Raw genomic sequence first — 22,278 nt, 5'->3', positions numbered from 1 at the left:
TTTCATGCATGACTTTATATCACAAAATATTTCAGATTTTTAAGTTGTTTTTCTCTAGTTTTAAGTAAACCCGAACATTTTCAATTGATTCAAAGTGTCTGGGAATATTTAACAGGTTTGCATAATTGTATTAAATGAAATTTCACTCCATTTCTTATGTCTTATATTACATAGCTCTGTCTCCTGCACTTGCATTTCCCCAAACATTCTGTTCTTCAATGCCTTCATACATGTTGTCCCTCTGCCTACGAGGTCCAGGTTCTTGTTTGTCTCCAAATTCACTTTTGAAGTTCAGTTCACACGCAACTCCTTTGAGTCGCCTTCTCTGTTGCTTTCTATAGAGAGCACTGATAGCACTGCACTTCATTACTGAGTTTTTTCTATGTTTATCTTCCCCACCAACCTTTGGAGCATAAGTGTTATAGTGTTCTCTGTAAATTTAAGATCTAGCATAATTTCTAGAACATAAAAAGCACTTAAGGGGCCAGGTGCAGTGGATGCTTGTAATCCCAGCATTTTGGGAGGATGAGGCAGGAGGACTGACTGCCTGAGGCTAGGAGCTCAAGACCAGCCTGGGAACACAGTGAGACTCTATCTGTACAATTTTTTTTTTTTTTAATTAGCTGGGTGTAGTGGCATGCACCTGTAGTCCCAGCTACTTGGGAAGCTGAAGTGGGAGGATTGCTTGAGCCCAGGAGTTCAAAATGGCAGTGGGTTTTGATTGTACCACTGCCCTCCAGCCTGGGCAACAGAGCAAGACGCTGTTTCTTGAAAAACAAAGCAAAATAAATAGCACTTAAGAAATAAATTACTGAATGAAGAAATAAATTGCATTAAATACATCATGGGATCCAATTGGCAGTAGTGAGCAATTGATAAGTCAATTGAAGCCAAAATATAGATAACAGCTACTTGTAACTGAATGTCTACTATATACTAGGCACCAGACTAAGCCATTTCATGGAGGCTTTTTGTTTTGTTTTGCTTTGTTTTTAAATTGATATAGGCTGGGTGTAGGGGCTCATGCCTATAATCCCAGCACTTTGGGAGGCCAGGGCAGGATTGCTTGAGCCTAGGAGTTCGAGACCAGGTTGCAAATCCCCTTAACAGAAAAATACAAAAGTTAGCTGAGCATGGTGGCACGTGCCTGTAGTCCCAGCTACTAAGGGAGCTGAGGTTGGAGGATCGCTTAAGCCTGTGAGGTTGAGGCTGCAGTGAGCCAAGATTGAGCCACTGACTCCAGCCTGGATGACAGCGAGACCACGTCTCAAAAAAAAATTTGATATAAAACCCACATACCATAAAATTCACCCTTTTAAAGCATTCAATTCAGTGGTTTTTAAAGTATCTTCATAGTTTGACAACCATCATCACTAATTCTAGAATATTTTCAACACTTTAAAGAGAAACCACGTACCCATTAGCAGTCACTCCTTATTGCCCCCTCTTCTCAGCCCTTGGCAACTACTAATCTACTTTCCACATGGATTTGCCTATTCTGGACGTTTCATGTATATGGGAATCACACAATATGTGGCCTTCGATTTCTGCCTTCTTAGCAAAATGTTGCAAGGTTCCCCCATGTAATAGCATGTATCACTACATCATTCCTTCCCATTGCTGGTAATATTCCATTATATGGATATCCCACATTCTGTTTATCCATTCACCAGCTTATGGAGATTTGAATGGTTTCCACTTTTGGCCTATTATTAATAATACTGCTATGAACAGCTATGCACAAGATTTTGTGTGGGTGTATTTTTTACTTATCTTGGGTATATACTTAAGGAGTGGAATTGCTGGGTCATATGGTAACTCTATGCTTAACTTTTCGAGGAACTGCCAGACTGTTTTTCGAAGGGGAAGCACCATTTTACATTCTCACCAGCAATCTATGAGGCCTCTAGTTTCTCCACATCCTTATCCACCCTTGTTACGGACTTTTTGATTATAGCCATCCTAGCGAGCATTAGTTTCCATTTCCTTAACGTTGAGCATCTTTCCATGTACTAATTGGCCATCTGTATATCCTTTTTGGAGAAATGTCTATGCAGATCCCTGGCCCATTTTAAAATTGTGTGTGTTTTTAATTGAGTTGTAAGAGCTCTTTATATACTCTGGATACTAGATTTTCTTTCTTAATTCTCACAATCTCCCTGCTGAAACAGGTAGCTTTTTGTCTCGTTTACAGACAAAGAGACTAGAGCCTGGAGAATTTTAGTAAGAGGTGTGACTCAGTCTAGACCTGTGGTTGTCCAAAGCCTGTACCCTTTCCTCTATTTTATGCTGCTTCTTGGTGATAGTTTTAACTGATCATGAGATTTAAAGAGTGGCCACACCAGTGGGTGGTTAATATAAAGATGAATGTCATTAGAATTGAGAGCAGGATGTCAGAAACATTATCAACTGATTGCTGAGGTCACTGGTAGTAGGTCTCAGTCATTTTTAAGTAAGTTGGAGTATATAATATTTAAGGTTCGGCCAGGCACGGTGGCTCACGCCTGTAATCCCAGCACTTTGGGAGGCTGAGGTGGGTGGATCACAAGGTCAGGAGTTCAAGACCAGCCTGGCCAACATGGTGAAACCCCATCTCTATAAAAAAAAAAAAAAAAATAACACATTAAAAAAAGAAAAAAAAATATTTAGAGTTCTTTCTTACTCCAAAATTCTCTAATTTTTGGAATTAGAGAGGAGGCCGAGGCAGGTGGATCACCTGAGGTCAGGTGTACAAGACCAGCCTCGCCAACATGGTGAAACCCTGTTTTACTAAAAACAAAACAAAACAAAAAAAACCAAAAATTAGGTGGGCGTGGTGGTGAGTGCCTGTAATTCCAGCTACTTGGGAGACTGAGGCAGGAAAATCACTTGACCTGGGAGGCGGAGTTTGCACTGAGCCAAGACTGCACCACTGCACTCCAGCCTGGGCAACAATAGCAAAACTCTATCTCAAAACAAACAAACAAACAAAAAACAAAAAACAAACTTGTACAGCAGAGGCCATAGAACAAGAGAGTAGACTGAGCTGCGTGAGTCATTAACAAAGCATAAACATAGCATTGAGAAGTTATAGAAAACTCAAATAGAATCTTTTGAATGAAATATTTTATTGAAAATAGTTAATTTAAAATAGATACATCATTTTTAAAAAGCCATGTTACTGATAAAGTATCAAACTTTCCATATAAGGATAATTTCAGTTTCATTCACCCTTGCCAAAGTATCTCCTTTGTTCATCCAGATGGACATTTTGTTAGAGTCTCTAGTGCCCTCTGGTGAAACACCATGAAATTGCCCAAAAATGTGATTTGAGGTTCTGTGCATGACAGAAGGTGAAATAGAATTAGCGCCTACTCCAATGTGACAAGTTGTGATGTGCTGACTTCTCCCTGAGCTCGGGAGAAAGGCAGCCTCTTTCTCCTCTTTAGGGAAAGTGTTCTTCCCACGGACACTCAGCCAAGCTCATTGCAAAATACCTTCTTCCTAAGCTTTCATCATCACTGTCTTCTAAAAAAAAACCCAAAAACCTGTCAATACAGACAGGATAAATAATGAAAGCTTCTCAGTCATTTGGGACCAGGCCCCCACTCCTCACAAATGTTAAAAGGACAGCAAAAATGATAAAGCAAGCTGAGTATGCAAGAAAAGCTCTCCTAGTGGTCCCTGATTCTTCACCCTGTCTTTATAATAATGAATACCACCACTCTAGTCAACTTAGGTCTACATTTTCTGGCAGCAGATGACCTTGTCCTCAGGTTTCAAGAAGCATACCTCTTCCAGACGGGGGCCATTTCCAAAAGTAGACATCAACAGACTCTAAGTTCATTCTCCAGACCAAACACTTTGGACTTAAGATTCTTCAATTCTCCTTGTATCTTATGTGCCCGTCTATTGCTGTCACGGACTTCGCACAGAATGGCGAGATCCTGATTTGCCAGGGCATTAACTGTTACCTAGGGATTTGAAAAAAAAAAAGAAGAAATGGGCAGAGATATCAGTCAAAAAGACAGCTATGCTGGCTCCTTTTTATGAGATTTTGAGTACATAAGATAAATTCCATCCTTAGTTTGTTCAGTGGCTAACTAAAGAGGGAAAATGTAGAATTAAGGTAGAAATCTCGTGAAACTCCTTCCCATACAATAAAGGAGCCTTGAAATAGAGATCAATGAACAATGAAGGAGGAGTAAGAGACCAGAATAAGCAATACCACTGGTAAATTTGTCAAAGAATCAAAGCAGGCATCTCCTCTTTTCTGTAACTAACCTTGCTTGGAACACAGGCTAACTGGCTAAATCTCATTAAGAAGGCTCTTGAGGCAACTTGTATTCTAAAAAGCTGTGTCTGCTGGAAAAAATTACTCTATCACTCAATTACTCACTTTCCCCAACTGTAAAACAGACATGATTCTTTAATCTACTTCTTGAATTAGGAGGGATGACAATTTCTGTTAAGTTTAGCTTACATGGAAGTATTCATGATGCAGTCATTTAATGATTTCAGGGTATTTTTATTTTCTCTCTAGCATGTACTTGTTGAACTAATTTTCAGGGAGGCTTAAAGATGGTGATCTGTTAGTGTCTACCAGCAGGGAAACAGCACATCCTTCTTTTAAGGAACCCTCGTGACCCAATGTTCCCTCACTTCCACCTCTTTTCTCCCTTGTGGCAATTCAGGATCAGCAATTACCTTATACAACATTTGCTCCAAGTCTTTCAGTTTCTGTCGGAGAACCTTAATATCTGTCTTAAAGCCTTCTACTTCCAAGATACGTCGCTGCTCCAATGCCTCATAGCGTTTTGTCATTATCTGTAAACGCTTCCCCATCTTGTTAGTGCGATCCTAAATACGGGGAATGGGAAGGCACTTATGAAGGTAACGGAAGCATTTTCCCAAGCCATCTGCACTTCCTACTCCATTATAAGTGGCAGACAATTTTGTACCTTGAAGATCTCTCTCCTCATTCCCTCTTCCTCACGAATTCGGGCAAGTTCTTCTTCTAAGGAAATGCACTGCTCTTGGTACATATTGGACAGCTTTTTCTCTTGTACTAACTTATCTTTTAGGGACTGCAAGTGAAAGGGACAAAAACCATTAATAATCAGTTCTACAATTTAGGTAATTCAAATAGCACTTAGATAAAGAAAGAAAGAAAACAAGAGATTTCCAAAGGTACAAAATGAGTTGAGGAACCAGATGACAAGAACTTTGAGGAATAGCTGAAAATCTCCTACTTCTAGACTAGTCTCTTAAGCCCTTATTCTCAAATGTACACAGTAGAAATTCAAACAAATATTTTTGGCTCTGGGTAGAGTCAGACAGTGGAGCTCAGAAGCTGTCCCAAGTAAGACATTACAATACATGTTTTGGGCTACATTTCTAAAGTTCTTCTTTAAAAAGGAGGAAATATGAACAACAACACTTATTATACATGCTCTACTGAGCAGTTAAAATGATCTTTTAAAAACCCAAATCAGATTATGTTACTTTTTTTTTTTGAGATAGAATCTCATTCTGTTGCCAAGGCTAGAGCACCGTGGTGCTGTCATGGCTCACCACAACCCCTGCCTCCCAGGTTCAAGCGATTCTCCTGCCTCAGTCTCCTGAGTAGCTGGGTCTACAGGTGTGCATCACCATGCCCAGCTAATTTTCGTATTTTTAGTAGAGACGGGGTTTCACTATGTTGGCCAGGCTGGTCTTGAACTCTTGACCTTGTGGTCCGCTTGCCTCGGCCCCCAAAGTGCTGGGATTACAGGCGGGAGCCACCACACCTGGCCCATGTTACTTCTTTCACACAATCCTTCAAGGACATAACACTTCTGAGAGCTAAATTCACACTTTGTACCATGATGCACAAGGCCCTCCACAATGGGCTGCTGCTGACCCTGCCTTCTTAAAGAGCATACCACTTCCTCCTTACTTATTTCTCTACAACCATGACACCAGCCTTCCATTTCCTTGAACATACTCCAGGCCTATAAATTTGCTTTTCCCTCTGCCAGGAATGCTCTTCCTCAAGATCTATATGGCAAGCTTAGTCCCATTTTTCAGGTCTGAACAAAAACGCTAGATATAAGAGAGTGTCCCTGTGCGTTCCTTCTATTAATACAATTCACTTCCAGCAACTTCATATAGTCTTCATGTAATTCTTTTATTCCCGGAATACCACTTTTTTTTTTGAAGCAAAGGCCTGCTCTGTCACCCAGGCTGGAGTGTGGTGGGCAATCTTGGCTCACTGCAACCTCTGCCTCCCTGGGTTCAAGAGATTCTCCTGCCTCAGCCTCCCAAGTAGCTGGGATTACAGGTGCCCGCTACCATGCCTGACTAATTTTTTGTATTTTTAGTAGAGATGGGGTTTCACTATGTTGGCCAGGCTGGTCTTGAACTCCTGGTCTCGAACTCCTGACCTCATGATCCACCCGCCTCGGCCTCCGAAAGTCTTTTTTTTTTTTTTTTGAGACACAGTCTCACTCTGTTACCCAAGATAGAATGCAATGGCCCCGTCTCTATTAATACAAAAAAAATTAGCTGGGCACGGTGGCGCGTGCCTGTAATCCCAGCTACTCAGGAGGCTGAGGCAGGAGAATTGCCTGAACCCAGGAGGCGGAGGTTGCGGTGAGCCGAGATCGCGCCATTGCACTCCAGCCTGGGTAACAAGAGCGAGACTCCGTCTCAAAAAAAAAAAAAAAAAAAAAAAAAAAAAAAAAAAAAAAAAAAAAAAAAAAAAAAAAAGAATGCAATGGCATGATCTCGGCTCACTACGAACTCTGCCTCCTGGGTTCAAGTGATTCTCCTGACTCAGCCTTCCAAGTAACTAGGATTACAGGTACCTGCCACCACACCTAGCTAATTTTTGTATTTTCAGTAGAGACGGGGTTTCACATCATGTTGGTCAGGCTGGTCTCGAACTCCCAACCTCAGGTGACCCACCCACCTCAGCCTCCCAAAGTTCTAGGATTACAGGTGTGAGCCATGATGCCCGGCCTAATCTATTATTTTCTTAGTTAGTTGTTAAGGTTTCTATTTTTTTCTCACCCATTAAAATATAAACACCATGAGGGCAGACCTTGTTTAGATTATTTATTACTGTAACTCTGGAGCCTAACCCATAACAGGAGTGCAATAAATATTTGTTGAATGAATGAATCAACAAGTCTAATATTTTAAATCCTCAAACACTGTAACGATCAGCTGTTCTTTGAAACCTAGTTCTTGAGGAAGCTCTTGTAGCTGCTACAAGAGCTTCCTGGATTGAATGGATCTTATATTACAAATTGTAGGTTATTTGGAATTCCTTCAACTCTTCCAGAAAAATAAATCACTTCTTTAAAACATAAGGACATTACCTTAATATATTCACTTTGGGCATGATGACTCTCATGCATAACAGGCAACACTTCTCCAATTTTATCTTCTTTCTTCTTATACTGCACCCTATATTGCTTAATCTTTGACATTAAATGATCTTTTTCAAGCATCCATGACTTCTCTTTATTTTGGTTTTCAGATCTGAGTTGCAGAAAGTCTTTGGCGCTCTCATAGAGCAGTTCTTGGGTATGGTGAAGACTAGGAAAGAGTATAAATGCAGACACGAGGATGCACACAGAACACACTTGAAAGCAAGGATTATTCCAAAATGGAAGAGAGTGGTTATTTTAAAATTGTATAATATATAAATTTTGTAAAATATTAGCAGTTTTAAAAATCTGATCACTGGCAATCTTACATGTTTCACTGGGCAAAGCACAATGTGTCTACCCATGCTCACTGGTTCATAGACTGGTCTTTACAGATATTTTCCTGAGTGCTAATTTCAGGTTATATGATTAGAAGGACTGCAGGGATATTTACACATAGGCTGCATAAGTATGGACTATTCCTAGGAATAAGACAAGGAAGAACTAAATCATGGTTTCTGACAAGTTAACACAAATTCTAAAGTATCAAAAACAGCTTTGCTTTTGTGTATGTTGTGCTCCATGTAGAACTGCCTGTATCAAAATCTTATCCTTTTTTATTTTAAAAAGAACTTTTTTTTTTTGAGACAGGGTCTTGCTATGTTGCCTAGGCTGGTCTGGTCTGGAACTCCTGGGCTCATACAATCCTCTCACCTCAGCCTCCCAAAATGCTAGGATTACAAGTGTGAGCCACTGCACCTAGCTTCCTTTTTAAAAAATCAACTTCCTATTTGAAGTCATTTTCAACAACTTAGCCTATTTTAGTTCCTCCATTCTCTGAAATTCCGTAAGTGTTAATGTTCCCTTGTCTTATAATCCAACACTTGCTCATCTGTCATATTTTAACTGTCAACATGCACTTTTTCCCAGCCTGAGTGAAAGCATATACCTTATTTATCGCTTATTTTTGCCCCAATGCCATGAAATTCTCAAGGATAATACTAACTACTAGACATACACAGGCAGTAAACAGATTCTTGATGACTATTTCCTGAAATTTGGGGATAGACAATGTTTCTGTCTCTAAAAAACAATTTCCCTGGAAGTTAGCAACTCATCAGTTTAACATCAAAACCTAGAAAAATGCTATACCAAATGATCTAACTGCTTGCAAGAGTATTAAATATCATGAAGCAATCGCTATAGTTTTCTACTGAACAAATAATGTCAGATCCATTTAGTTATTTCCATGAGATAAGAGGAAAATGATAGCATAGTGCCAAGCACACAGCAGAGTAAATGTCACAAGATGAATATATGCAGTCAGGTATGTATGGTGTGTATAAAGAGAGCGAGATTGATTCAGTTACCACACGGATCTCTCCCACTTTCAATGAGTTATTTTATTCTGTCTTACATTAGGTTCTCAATTACAAACCAGGAAAGTATGGGGTTGTTAAAATACAAGTAGCTTGAAAAATGACACCCAAAGGGCAGTCATTAATGGCCTTGGATTTCATGCCATTCTTAGGAAGATCTATCTAATGGAAGGAACCGATCACGTGCTCAGATGTGAAGATAATGCTAAACAAGGAAAGTTACTGATATTCTGGAAAACAGATAAAAAATTACAAATTACTGTGACAATTTAAAAATATCTGTCCCTTAGAAACAAAACCCAATGAAAAGTCAAGATGCTATACTTAAGTGCAAAAATACTAAAAATAAAAGTGAAGATGGAGAAATACTGGCCAAATGCAAACACATTATAGTATGTTAAAAGAAACATAGCAGGCCAGGTGTGGTGTCTTACGCCTGTAATCCCAGCACTTTGGGAGGCTGAGGCAGGCAGATTGCCTGAGGTCAGGAGTTCAAGACCAGCCTGGTCAACATGGTGAAACCCTGTCTCTACTAAAAACACAAAAATCAGCTGGGCGTGGTTGCGGGTGCCTGTAATCCCAGCTACTCAGGAGGCTGAGGCAGAAGAATTGCTTGAACCTGGGAGGCGGAGGTTGCAATGAGCCGAGATCGCGCCACTGCACTCCAGCTTGGGCAACGGAGCAAGACTCCATCTCAAAAAAAAAAAAAAAAAAAGAAAGAAAAGAAACATAGCTTGTAAGGGCCAGAAGACATTTTCTACCCTGCAATTTTCAGAGATCCTAATTTGAATATCATGTCCAATTTTAATCACCACACTTGACAATGGAGAAACAGACACTAGAAAAGTTTGGGAAGACAGTAAGAAAATGATATAAGAATGAAGAATGTAACATGAGAAAATATTTTAAAATGTAGGATGTTTAATGCACAAAAGCGATGGTAAGGTACAATTTGATAAGGACTGTTAAGTATTCAACAAACATTTACTGTGTGCCTACTGTGCACAGAGAGCAGGGCAGAGGCCACACAGCAAGACTCTGGGAACAAAGGCAGCATTACAATACGTGGTGATAAGTGTCACCACAGAGGCATGCTAAACATGGGAATATGGAGAAGGAAGAACTTAAGTTGGCCTAGAGAAGTCGTCAAAGAAGGAGGTGATGGAAGGTGCTGCCACATAACAAGTGTCCCATAAACAATAGTTATTATAATTAGTCTGGCTGAAGCACAAGACGAACTACAGCAACAGGGGAGGAGCTGAGGCTGAAGGTTTATTTGATGTCAGATGATGATGTCCCTAAAAATTGATGCTAAGGTATCAGGACTTAATCATAAGCTAAATAGAGACATATCAAATATTTTTAAGCAGTTGATAATTCCTAATAGAGGAACTAATCATAGTAGTCAGGAGGACTATAAGAATACAAAGGATCAGAGATAGGAAGAACAGGTAGATTACTGCAACAATTAAACAAAGTAATAGAGCTTGAATTAATGTAGTAAGAATAAGAATGCAGGGCTGGGCATAGTGGCTCATGCCTGTAATGCCAGTGCTTCAGGAGGCTGAGGTGAGAGGATTGCTTGAAGCCAGGAGTTTGAGACTAGCCTGGGCAACATTGCAAGACCAAATCTCTACAAAAAATAATAAAAATAAGCCAGGTCTGGTGGCATGCACCTGTAATCTTAGCTACTCGGAGGGCTGAGGCGGGAGGATTGCATGAGCCTAGAAGTCCAAGTCTGCAATGAGCTATGATCACGCCACTGCACTCATACTCTGGGCATCAGACCCTGTCTTTACTGGAAAAAACAAAATAAAACAGTAACAGAGCAGAGAATGGACTTAAGAGGGTTTTTAGGCTTACAGTCCATAGGATCTGGAATTAAGGAATAAGTTTAAGAGTTGAAGATGATCTTGTGGTTTCAAGCTTGGGAAACTGAATACATGTGATGCCATGAAACTAAACAAAAGAAAGTAGTAGGTTTGAGATGGGGATGTGGGTATTTGTTGGAAGAGAGAAACAGTGTGGTTTCAGTAATGGTAAATTTGACAGGCTCAAACACATTCAACTGAGGATGTCCTTATGGCATAGGTCTGGCCACTAGAACCAGACAAAAGGGTGAAGTGGTTAGACAGGTAGAAGAACCAAGAAAGACAGGTGCTGCAGAAATCAAGAAAAATGAATTTCAAGGAGGGGCTGATCAGTGATGACAAATATGCAGGAAGATACTAAGTATAATAAGGACTGAACAGAGATATAACTGGTCTTAGAAGTTAAGAGGATGGCTGGGCGCAGTGGCTCATGCCTGTAATCCCAGAACTTTAAGCCAAGGCAGGTGGATCACCAGAGGTCAGGAGTTCGAGACCAGACTGGCTAACATGGTGAAACCTCATCTCTACTAGATATACAAAATTAGCAGGGCGTGGTGGCATGCCCCTGTAATGCAAGCTACTTGGGAGGCTGAGGGAGGAGAATTGCTTGAACTCGGGAGGCGGAAGTTGCAGTGAGCCAGGATGGCGCCACTGCACTCCAGCCTGGGCAACTGAGTGAACTTGGTCTCCCAAAAAAAAAAAAAAAAAGTTAAGAGGTCAATGATGATCCCAGAAAGGGCATGCTTAATAAAATGGTGGGGATGAAATCAGACTGCAGAAAAGTAAAGAAAGACAAGCAGGTCAGGAATAAAAACCATGAGGACAGGGTTTGCCAGTTCTTGCTTTTATTTGTTTAGATTTTTTTTTCTTTTTTTGAGATAGAATCTTGCCCTGTCCCCCAGGCTGGAGTGCAATGGTGCGATCTTGGCTCACTGCAACCTCCGCCTTCTGGGTTCAGGAGATTCTGCCTCAGCCTCCTGTGTAGCTGGGATTACAGGTGCACGCCACCACACCTAGCTAACTTTTTGCATCTTTAGTAGAGACAGGGTTTCACCATGTTGGCCAGGCTGGTCTTGAACTCTGACCACGTGATCCTCCCGCCTCAGCCTCCCAAAGTGCTAGGATTACAGGTGTGAGCCACCACACCCAGCCTAATAATTTTTAAAAAGCATGTACATTATAGGAAACTGAAACACACAAGAAGCAAAGAATGAAGTCATCCACCATCAGAGGCACTTTACAGTTTGTAAACTGTAAAGTTTATAGGACGTTCTAAGTCTTGCGTGTGTGTAGACACAACATCCAATTTTATGGGATTGGGATTGTACAGTATGTACCATGCTGTTTCACACATCATAGATATTTACCAATTCAAAATCCCAAAGCTATTTGAGGATTTTGATAACCAAGAATACACTACATCAACTCAATCTGAAAAAAATATAATCCTGCCTTTCTTGGGTCAAAAATTTCTTAGAAGACAAAAATGATGACACATCTCTAGAAAAAAGCACTGGCAGAGTTCTGATGAAAATACTGAGTGTGCAGGTTTTTTGGTATAGATATGTAAACTCATCTTTTCCATATTCATGAAGGGGCAAACAAAAGAAAAGGGCCCTAGTACACTGAGTCAGACAGTACATTAGTGGATAAAATAACACTTCTTTTTTTTGAGACAGGGTCTCATTCTGTCGCCTAGGCGTGAGCCACTGCACCTAGCCGAAGAACTTCTTAACCACCAGAAGCAAGCTAAAACGCTAAAATGGATTTAAAGGAGTACGTGAAAAACTCGTCAGCTATTCAACAGCATGCCTGGAAAAGCGAGACACTCATCTACCTGGAGGCAGGTGTTTCTGAGGAAGACAATTTTTTCAAGGTTCCCTTCAGTTCTATGACCTGCTGCTGCTCAAGTACAAAATGTTAACTTTCAAGCCACTCAGAAAAATAAAACACCTGTTAGGCACAGCTTTCTTAGACACTCACTTTCTGGTTAGTTCTTTGATTTTGTCCTGATTTCTCTGGTGCTGAACTTGTATTTCCTCATGGCGAATCCGTCTATCCTCCATGAGCCCTTCCGTTTGTTCTCGAGAAAGTTTGGTCTGTTCTCCCAGCTGAGCCTGCAGTGCTTCCACCTAGACAGGCCAAAAAGTGTGAGAAATCCAGCCCTACTTCCACTTACTTCATACCTCTAGGAAAAGTGAGCCTTTCTTCAGAAAAATTAAAAAACAAACACAAACAAAAAGTCTCAATTCTAATCCTCTTCTTTGTTTTGAGACAAGGTCTTGCTCTGTCACCCAGGCTGGAGTGCAGTGGCGTGATCATAGCTCACTGCAGCCTCAATCTCCTGGGCTCAAGCAGTCCTCCCTGCCTCAGCCTCCAGGACTACAGGTGTGTACTACCACACCCAGCTAATTTTATTTTTATTTTTTGTACAGATGGGGGTCTCACTATGTTGTCCAGGCTGGTCTTGGGTTGTAGAGATGGGATCTTACTATGTTTTCCAGGCTGGTCTCAAATTTTTGGGCTCAAGCAATCATCTCTCCTTGGCCTCCCAAAGTGCTGAGATTATAGGCATTACCATGCCCAGCCCAATTCCTCTTAATGTCTTTTTTTTTTTTTGAGACCAAGACTTGCTCTGTCACCAGGCTGGAGTGCAGCGGCACGATCTTGGCTCACTGAAACCTCTGACTCTCTGGTTCAAGCAATTCTCCTGCCTCAGCCTCCTGATAGCTGGGATTACAGGCATGTGCCACCACACCCAGCTAATTTTTGTATTTCTAGTAGAGACAGCATTTCACCATGTTGGCCAGGATGGTCTTAATCTGCTGACCTCGTCATCCACCTGCCTCAGCCTCCCAAAGTGCTGGGATTACAGGCATGAGCCACCTTGCCTGGCCTCCTCTTAATGTCTTATAAATGGGGTTAGGCTAAGAGTAGATTCTTTGTCCACACAAAACCCAGCACCAACATTACACGAACAAAGCTACAAAATTCAATTTCCTTGACCCTATGATTTTTGCCTTTTCGCTATCTCCCTTAACTGCCTCCCTTTTAAGACACCCTAGCTGTATAGAAACAGAATGACTCTTTTTTTAGTTTTTGGCTTCAACAAGTAGAGCAAAATGAATATAATGTAATTTCCTTCTCTGTGTCTGGCTGTCATGACTCTACATGGAGACACTGGCCAAAGGTACGAACTGTCATTTAAATCAAGAGACTTAGCCTAATGAGGAGAGAAACTTTAGTGCAATTAGATGAAAAATCATGGTTCCAAATGACATATAATAACGAGGAGGTTAATAGTTCATTACTTTCCTAGATTTTAGAACCCATGCACTAAATAAATGAATATTCCACCAAATGTTGATATATCAGCACAGACAAGCTTCCTTCTGCAACTCTCTGTATACCCCTAGGCCAGTGAATTCTTACTTTATAATGATTTTGGTGGGTGGGGCTTAGCATATTGAATTAAAGGTTCAGAGTAGTGCTTTTAGAGTGTTCCAATAGAAAAGGATGGTTTTTAAATATAAGCTCTTGGAAATTAGGAACAACCACAATTTTCTTAATCACATGATGCTTAAATGTAACCTGTGTGCAGTAAGGTACTTACCACATTATACTGAAGGTATGCTATATAAAGTTCAACTTGTGGATAAAAGCCATCTTGGTCTGCCAAAATACATTCTTTACCTGTAGGATCAGCGTCTGTATGTCTCTTTGATAATGCCCAGAACTTTCTTCTCTCTCTTTTGATGGTCTTCTTTTGCTTATTTTAGGATCTAAAATAGAAAACAAAATCAATCAAGATTTTACCCAGCTTTTCTGTCTGCTATCGAAATATCAGCATTTCCCGTGCAGAGGAGTTCAGATTCATTTACCTGTAAGGGAAGGAAAGGAGGAAAAAGGGAAACATTGTAACTACAGGGCTTAACTTTTCAAATAGGAATCTCTATAAGGGAACTCTGCAGGATGTCACCTAAATAATCATATTCTTCTTCTGGCACAATCAACCACTAAATTTTCCTTAGAATAAACCACTAAAATAGTTGTGTCTATTTCTTAATAAAATTTTATTTAATCAGAATAAGGCCAGGTGCTGTTGCTCATGCCTATAATACCAGTGCTTTGGAAGGACAAAGCAGGACAATCACTTGAGGCCAGGAGTTCAAGGCCAGCTTGAGTGACAGAGTGAGAACCTCCTCTACACAAAATAAAATAAATTAGCCACGTGTGGTGTCGCATGCCTATCGTCCCAGCTACTCAGGAGGCTGAGGTGGGAGGGTCACTTGAGTCCAGGAGTTCAAGGTTACAGTAAACCATGATTGCACCACTGCACTCCAGGCTGGGTGACAGAGCCTGTCTGTCTCAATCAACCAATCAATCAATCAACAAACAGAATAAGAAAAACAAAACTTAAACATTTTGGTTACGACACACCACACAACTTTCAAAAGACAAGGTTATTTTAAAAATAAGGAACACTAAAAATTGAACTGAGCAAAATTTAATTTCTTGGATGATTCGAAAAGCTCATTAAGACATTAGATCACCACAGGCATCATCATGAATGTCAATTATCACTGCACAATAGGAAAACATTTCCAGTTGTCTGCATTATGATTTTCTTTTCTTTATTTCTTTTTTATTTTTTTGAGACAGAGTTGGCCAGGTGTGGTAGCTCATGCCTGTAATCCCAGCATTTTTGGAGGTCAAGGCGGGCAGATCACAAGGTCAGGAGATCCAGACCATCCTGGCCAACATGGTGAAACCAAGTCTCTACTAAAATACAAAAGAAAAACAAAACAAAACAAAAAAACACAAATTACCTGGGCATTGTAGCACGCACCTGTAGTCCCAGCTACTCAGGAGGCTGAGGCAGGGGAATTTCTTGAACCTGGGAGGCGGAAGTTGCAGTGAGCTGAGATCATGCCACTGTACTCCAGCCTGGCAACGAGCAAGACTCCACCTCAAAAAAAAAAAAAAAAAAAAAAAAGAGACTTGCTCTGTTGTGCCATGGTGTGATATCTGCTCACTGCAACCTCTGCCTCCCAGGTTCAAGCAATTCTCCTGCCTCAGTCTCCAAAGTAGCTGGGACTACAGGCACCTGCCAACACACTGGCTAATTTTTTGTATTTTTAGTAGAGATGAGGTTTCACCATGTTGGCCAGGCTGATCTCAAACTCCTGACCTCAGGTGATCTGCCCACTTCAGCCTCCCAAAGTGCTGGGGTTACAGGTGTGAGACACCGTGCCCAGCCTGCACTGTGATTTTCAATTCTGAATCAATGAGAATTTCTAATAGGTTATATGGTTGTTACCTGCTTTGAAAGCTGAAGATTCATTCTGCTCACATTCACCCACAGCCTGGATAGTCTTTTGGAGAATGGTGACCTGAAGAAGCAAAAACTGGTATAGAAGAAGTAGCCTTCATATAAATGTAATATTTTACTTTTCAGCCTTAGTTCTGCAGATCGAACACTCTAAGTTAAATTTGTCAAAACTGATATTATATAAGGATGTCATGCATATGAGAGGCCACATAAGCAAAGTAACAAACTGGATACAACCCTGTGCTGACGATATAAACTTAAAGTTAACCGGGTGTGGTGGCATGTGCCTGTGGTCCCACTACTCAGGAGGCTGAGGTGCGAGATCACTTGAGCTCAGGAGCTCAAGGCTGCAGTGAGCTATGATCACTCCACTGCTCTCCAACCTGGGCAACAGAGTAAGACCTTGTTTCTAGAAAAAATAAAATAAATACCTAAATAAAATTGTAGGGCTATTTAGTAATACATGACTAAAAACAAAAACAAAAATAGCTTGGGGCACAGCGATGCACGACTGTAGGTGGAAGGATGGTGCTTAAGCCCAGAAGTGTGAGTCTACCCTGGGCAACAGAGCAAGACCTCAGCTCTAAAAAAAAATTAAAAAAAAATTTTTTTTAAAAGCGGCTCTTTGGTAGATGTGGTGGTTTAATGCCTGTAATCCCCATACTTTGGGAGGGCAAGGCGGGCAGATTGCTTGAGCTCAGGAGTTTTGAGACCAGCCTGGGCAACATGGTGAAACCCTATCTCTACAAAAAATACAAAAATTAGCTGGGCATGGTGGTGTACACCTGTAGTCACAGCTGCTTGGGCTGAGGTGAAAGGATTGCTTGAGCCCGGGGAGGAGAGGTTGCAGTGAGCCAAGATTGTGCATTGCACTCCAACCTGTGTAACAGAGTGAGACTTTGTCTCAAAAAAAAAAAAAAAGCACCTCTTTATCAAAGACCCTTAGGAAATGGATATATACATATATAGATATGTACAAAATACTCAGAAACTGTTTATATAAGTGCAAAAAAAGAAATAGTATACATAGACACATACATAACTATTTCTATAGGAATGGAAAAAGAGATGGAAGTATATATACCAAACTATTAATAATGAATTATCACTGCGGTACAGGATTATGAGAACCTGCCCCTTTTATATGATAGATTACTATACTCTGTGTTTGTTTTTAATAAAGACCATGGATTAGATTTGCAATCAGCATAAACAAAGATTTAAAAAGAAACTTAAGTACCAAAACTGTCTCCCACACACAGTCTCCTCCTGCTTTCCTCTCTATCTCAACTAAAACAGCCACCCCTCTGGGCTTCAGGTTTCTAAACAGTGAAATGGGGTAAACAATGCTACTTCCCAAGGTCTTCGATCAAAAAGGTTTTTAAAACTCAGGCAAACATGGCATTATGATGGCTAATTCTCCATCTGCCTTCTCTAGCAAATGCTAAAGTTCTTCTGATGATGGGCCCTAGCCTGTGATTTGTAAAGCCACATTCACCATGCTCCACCAAAGATTACTTACTTTGTGAGGAGGCTCCTTACAAAAATAGGTCACTTCTCCAGCGTCTGTTCCCACAAGAGCCAAGAGATTCTGGATCTTTCTCTTGTCTTCTAGCTCCCTGCCATTCTCATAGAAAGCAAGCACACATTATTATATGTCCCAAGTAAGTAACCTTTTCTGTTTAAAGGATCTCCCTTCAATTTTTTAAAATAATAGTAACCTGAAATTAAAATTAAACCTCAAATTAAAATAGTAACCTCAAATTAAAACTGAATAGGATGTATACAGACTTTAGCTCTACTTTGTAAAACATCAGGTATTTCCATTCAGAGAGAAGGGGTCAGGACATTATGTGCTGATTCTAAAAGGGAACTGTAGTGGCTGCTGAGGGGCACTGCTCAGATCTTCTTTTTCTTGGCTAATGGGCTCATTCTGCCACCTGCCAGGAATGCTGTCTGCTGACAGCTTGTAGTTGAATCTCCAGCCAAGGGAACTGCCTCACCCAAGTTTATGCCTCTCATTCCTTGGGGACAGCTCATATCCAGTGCCTGGTCAATGAGGGGGACACAAAAATCCAGTCCCCTTGCCTCAGTTCAGGATATCTTTGAAGAGCCATCCCAGCTTCAGAGACCCCTGTGTGGTGTTGGCTGAGAACTGCTGCAACTGAATCCCAGTTTAAGTTGCCTTACTTCCCAATAAAATTCCTGCAAGCAAATCTCCACGGCACAGTCTGTTTCCCAGAGAGCCCAACCTAAGATAGCTCAGGTCTGGACTGACAAAGGAGGCAAACACTGAAAAGGGATTTCAGACTGGGTGTGGTGACTCATGCCTGCAATCCCAGCACTTTGAGAGGCTGAATTCAGGAGTTCTCTACTAAAAATACAAAAATTGGCTAGGTGTGGTGGCGTATGCCTGTAATTCCAGCTGCTCAGGAGGCTGAGGCAGGAGAATCGCTTAAACCTGGGAGGTGGAGGCTGCAGTGAGCCGAGACTGCGTCACTGCACTCCAGCCTGGGCGACAGTGTGACTGTTTCAAAAAAAATAAAAATAAAAAATATAAAAAGGGATTTCAGAGCCAGTGATACAGAGATGATTTACAGAACATGACCTTTCTCACAGCAAGGTAGATGGGTAGTCAACAGAGTATAGCCTAAACAATAAAAGGTAAGTCAAAGATGGAAAAGAGGCTGAGGGCTGCATCCCATGCAAAATCACAATCTCTGACTCATTTTCCAGGCCCAAGTCAGTTTTATAAGTCCCCGAGACTATTACCTAAAGAAGGAAGTACTCCCAGGAGGTAAGACCCTGAGACACCACAGGGTAATGTTCATGGTTGATTCCCCCCATCCTCCAAAGGGCCTATAGCCATTTATTCAAGTAACTGTATACTGAGGAAAAGGAAAGACCTGGGCATTTTAAGGATTGCTGGATGCAGGGTCTAAGCTGACACTGATACCAGAAAACCTGAAGCATCATCATGGCATTGGGGCATGTGGGCACCAAAGAATAAATGGAATTTTGGCGCACGTCTAGCTCACAGCAGGTCTACTGGATCCACCAAATCAATGGTCATGTCTTCAGTTCCCAAATGATTAAAATGGTCATACTAGGTAGGTGGCAGTACCTCCAAACTAGGTTCTTGGCTTCTGGGGTAAGCTAAATAAAAGCCGCTGAAACCGCCCCTCCCTACCCAGTCAAGATGATCAATAAAGACCTAAAGAATGCAGGGGTGGAGGTCCTTATCAAAGCCTCATTTCATTCCTCGGTACAACCTATACAAAACCAGATGGATTCTGGAGGATAACAGTAGACTACTAGCAAGTAGGTCCCAATTTCAGTCATTGTACCAGGTGTAGTACCTTTGCTAGAACAGAATTACTTGGTCTCGGGCATACAGTATGTGGCCACTAATTAGGCAAATGCATTCTTTTCTACCCCTCAAAAGACCAGAGGCAGTTTATATCATGTGACATCTACAATGGTGTAGTTTTAGAGTCTTCCCCCAGGACCATGTTAATGCTTTTATTCTCTGTCAATACAGTATAAAAGAATCTGGGCCGGGCAAGGTGGCTCCCACCTGTAATCCCAGCACTTTTTGAGGCCAAGGCAGGAGGATCACGAGGTCAGGAGTTCAAGACCAGGCTGTCCAATATGGTGAAACTCCATCTCTACTAAAAAATACAAAAATTAGCTAGGTGTAGTGGCACATGCCTGTAGTTCCAGCTACTCAGGAGGCTGAAGCAGGAGAATTGCCTGAACCCAGGAGGTGAGGTTGCAGTGAGCCGAGATTGTGCCACGGCACTCCACCCTGGGCGACAGAGTGAGACTCTGTCTCAAAAAGAAAGGAATCTGGATCTGGCTACTTCACAGATTGCCAGGTGCTCACTACTGATGATATCGCATTAAGTCACACTCCACAAACAAAACAGCAAGTGCACTGGAACCCTTGGTAAGATACGTGTGCTCCAAAGGGTTGGAGATGAACCTTACAAAGCACATCAGTAAAGTTTTTAAGGGTGTGATCTAGGTATATCAGGATACTCCCTCCAAAGTAAAGATCAAATTATTTCATCTGGTACCTGCTACCACCAAGAAGGAAGCATAATGCCTGAAAGGCGTCTTCAGGTTCTGTAGACAACACACTCCGTATTTTGGGATACTGCTCTGACCCATATATCAACTGACATGGAAGGCGAGCTTTCAGTGTGGCCCCAAGTTGAAAGGAGGCTCTACTGCTTGGGACATATGACTTGGCAGATCCTATGGTATCTGTGGTGGCACAAGGTACCAAGTGGAGTTTACAGCAAGCACCATTGCAAGAATCGTAACAGACCCTCTGAGAATCTGCAGCAAGACTACGCTGTCTACAGCTGAGAATGACAAAACATTTGAAAACCAGCTTCTGCCATACTAGATCCTGCTAGAAACGGAGCACCTGACCATGAGACATCAAAAAACCATGTGGCGAGGCTGGGCGCAGTGGCTCACACTTGAAATCCCAGCACTTTGGGAGGCTGAGGAGGGCTAATCGCTTGAGCTCAGGAGATCGAGACCAGCCTGGGCAACATGGAAAAACCCTGTCTCTACAAAAATACAAAAATTAGTCAGGTGTGTTGGCTTGTGCCTGTAGTCCCAACTACTTGGAAAGATGACGCAGGAGGATCACTTGAGCCTGGGAGGCAGAGGTTGCAGTGAATCAAGATTGTGCCACAACATTCCAGCCTAGGTGACAAAGGGAGACCCTGTCTCAAAATAAAAATAAAAATAAACCATGTGGCTAAGTCTTTTCAACAAATGATGTTGAGAAAACTGGACATCCACATGCAAAAGAATGAAGTTGGAACTTTACCTAATGCTATATACAAAAATTAACTCAAGGCCGGGTATAGTGGCTCATGCCTGTAATCCCAGCACTTCGGGAGGCCGAGGTGGGTGGATCATGAGGTCAAGAAATTGAGACCATCCTGGCCAACATGGTGAAACCCCATCTCTACTAAAAATGAAAATTAGCTGGGCATGGTGGCGTGTGCCTGTAGTCCCAGCTACTCGGGAGGCTGAAATAGGAGAATCACTTGAACCCGAGAGGCAGAGGTTGCAGTAAGCCGAGATCACGCCAGAGCACTCCAGCCTGGTGACAGGGCAAGATTCCATCTCAAAGAAAAAGAAAAACCTCAAATGGATCAAAGACTTAAACATAAGAGCTAAAATAATTAAAACTTTTAGAAGAGGCAGGAAGTGATGGCTCACATCTATAATATCAGCACTTTGTGAGGCTGAGGCGAGCAGATCACCTGAGGTTGGGAGTTCAAGACCACCCTGACCAATATGGAGAAAACCTCTCTACTAAAAATACAAAATTAGCCAGGCATGGTGGCACATGCCTGTAATCACAGCTACTCAGGAGGCTGAGGCAGGAGAATCGCCATTGCACTCCAGCCTGAGCAACAAGAGTGAAACTCCAACTCAAAAAAGAAAACAAAAAACAAAAAACTTTTCAAAGAAAACACAGAAGAAAAGCTTCCTGACAATGAATTTGGCAATTTTCTTAGATGTGATACCAAAAGCAGAAGCAACAAAAGAAGAAAATACATAAATTGAACTTCATAAAAATTAAAAACTCCTGGCTGGGCACAGTGGCTGATTCCTGTAATTCCAGCACTTTGGGAGGCTGAAGCAGGAGGATCACTTGAGGCCAGAAGTTTAAGACCAGCCTCAGCAATATAGTCAGACACCCCCCTCCATCACTACAAAAAAGAAAATAAATTAGCAAGGCATAGTGGCACATGCCTGTAGTCCCAGCTACTCCAGAGGCTTAGGCAGGAGGATCATCCTGGCCGACAGTAATACCCTGTCTCTAAAATACAAAAAAAAAAAGGAGAAAATAAAAAGGCAATCTATGGAATGGGAGAAAATATTTGCATATATCAGTATATCTAATAAAGGTTTAATATCCAGAATATATAAAGAACTTCTATGGCCAGGCACAGTGACTCACCTGTAATAGGTGGGTGGGTCACTTGAGCTCAGGAGTTTGAGACCAGCATGGGCACCATAGCAAAACTCTGACTCTACCAAAGACACAAAATTAGCCAGGCCTGGTGGCACATGCCTGTAGTCCCGGCTACTCGGGAGGCTAACATGGGAGGACAGCTTGAGCCCGCAGACAGAGGGTGCAGTGAGCCATGATCATGCCACTGTACTGTAACCTGAGTGACAGAGCGAGACCCTGTCTCAACAACAAGAAAAAAGCACTTCTACAACTCAACAACAACAAAATAAACCCAATTATTAAAATAGGCAAA

The 22,278-nt window shown here is 41.6% G+C and overlaps 1 protein-coding gene across 6 annotated transcripts in view; it reads right to left on the bottom strand.

Annotated features, from left to right (window-relative positions):
• Window positions 1-22,278, bottom strand: part of LOC105707862 (coiled-coil domain-containing protein 77) — a 45,535-nt gene that overhangs the window by 2,781 nt on the left and 20,476 nt on the right. For 4 of the 6 annotated variants that reach the window (XM_064377636.1, XM_064377632.1, XM_064377631.1 and 1 more), the window contains 8 exons: window positions 17,499-17,603; window positions 15,965-16,037; window positions 14,338-14,426; window positions 12,628-12,776; window positions 7,344-7,563; window positions 4,941-5,066; window positions 4,687-4,839; window positions 3,089-3,953 (listed from right to left, as the gene is read on the bottom strand). In XM_064377636.1, the coding sequence (XP_064233706.1) occupies window positions 3,807-3,953; window positions 4,687-4,839; window positions 4,941-5,066; window positions 7,344-7,563; window positions 12,628-12,776; window positions 14,338-14,426; window positions 15,965-16,037; window positions 17,499-17,603 (1,062 nt within the window). In that variant the 3' untranslated portion in view covers window positions 3,089-3,806. Of the gene's footprint in view, window positions 1-3,088; window positions 3,954-4,686; window positions 4,840-4,940; window positions 5,067-7,343; window positions 7,564-12,627; window positions 12,777-14,337; window positions 14,427-15,964; window positions 16,038-17,498; window positions 17,604-22,278 lie in introns of those variants that run through there. The other 2 variants (XM_064377633.1, XM_064377634.1) reach the window with 2 other exon arrangements.

This window comes from Aotus nancymaae, unplaced genomic scaffold (assembly GCF_030222135.1).
Source record: "Aotus nancymaae isolate 86718 unplaced genomic scaffold, 86718_ANA_hifiasm-v0.15.2.pri h1tg000016l, whole genome shotgun sequence".
Taxonomy (NCBI): domain Eukaryota; kingdom Metazoa; phylum Chordata; class Mammalia; order Primates; family Aotidae; genus Aotus; species Aotus nancymaae.
The sequence above is the reverse complement of the archived record's forward strand: the minus strand, read 5'-3'. Positions and strand labels throughout refer to the sequence as shown.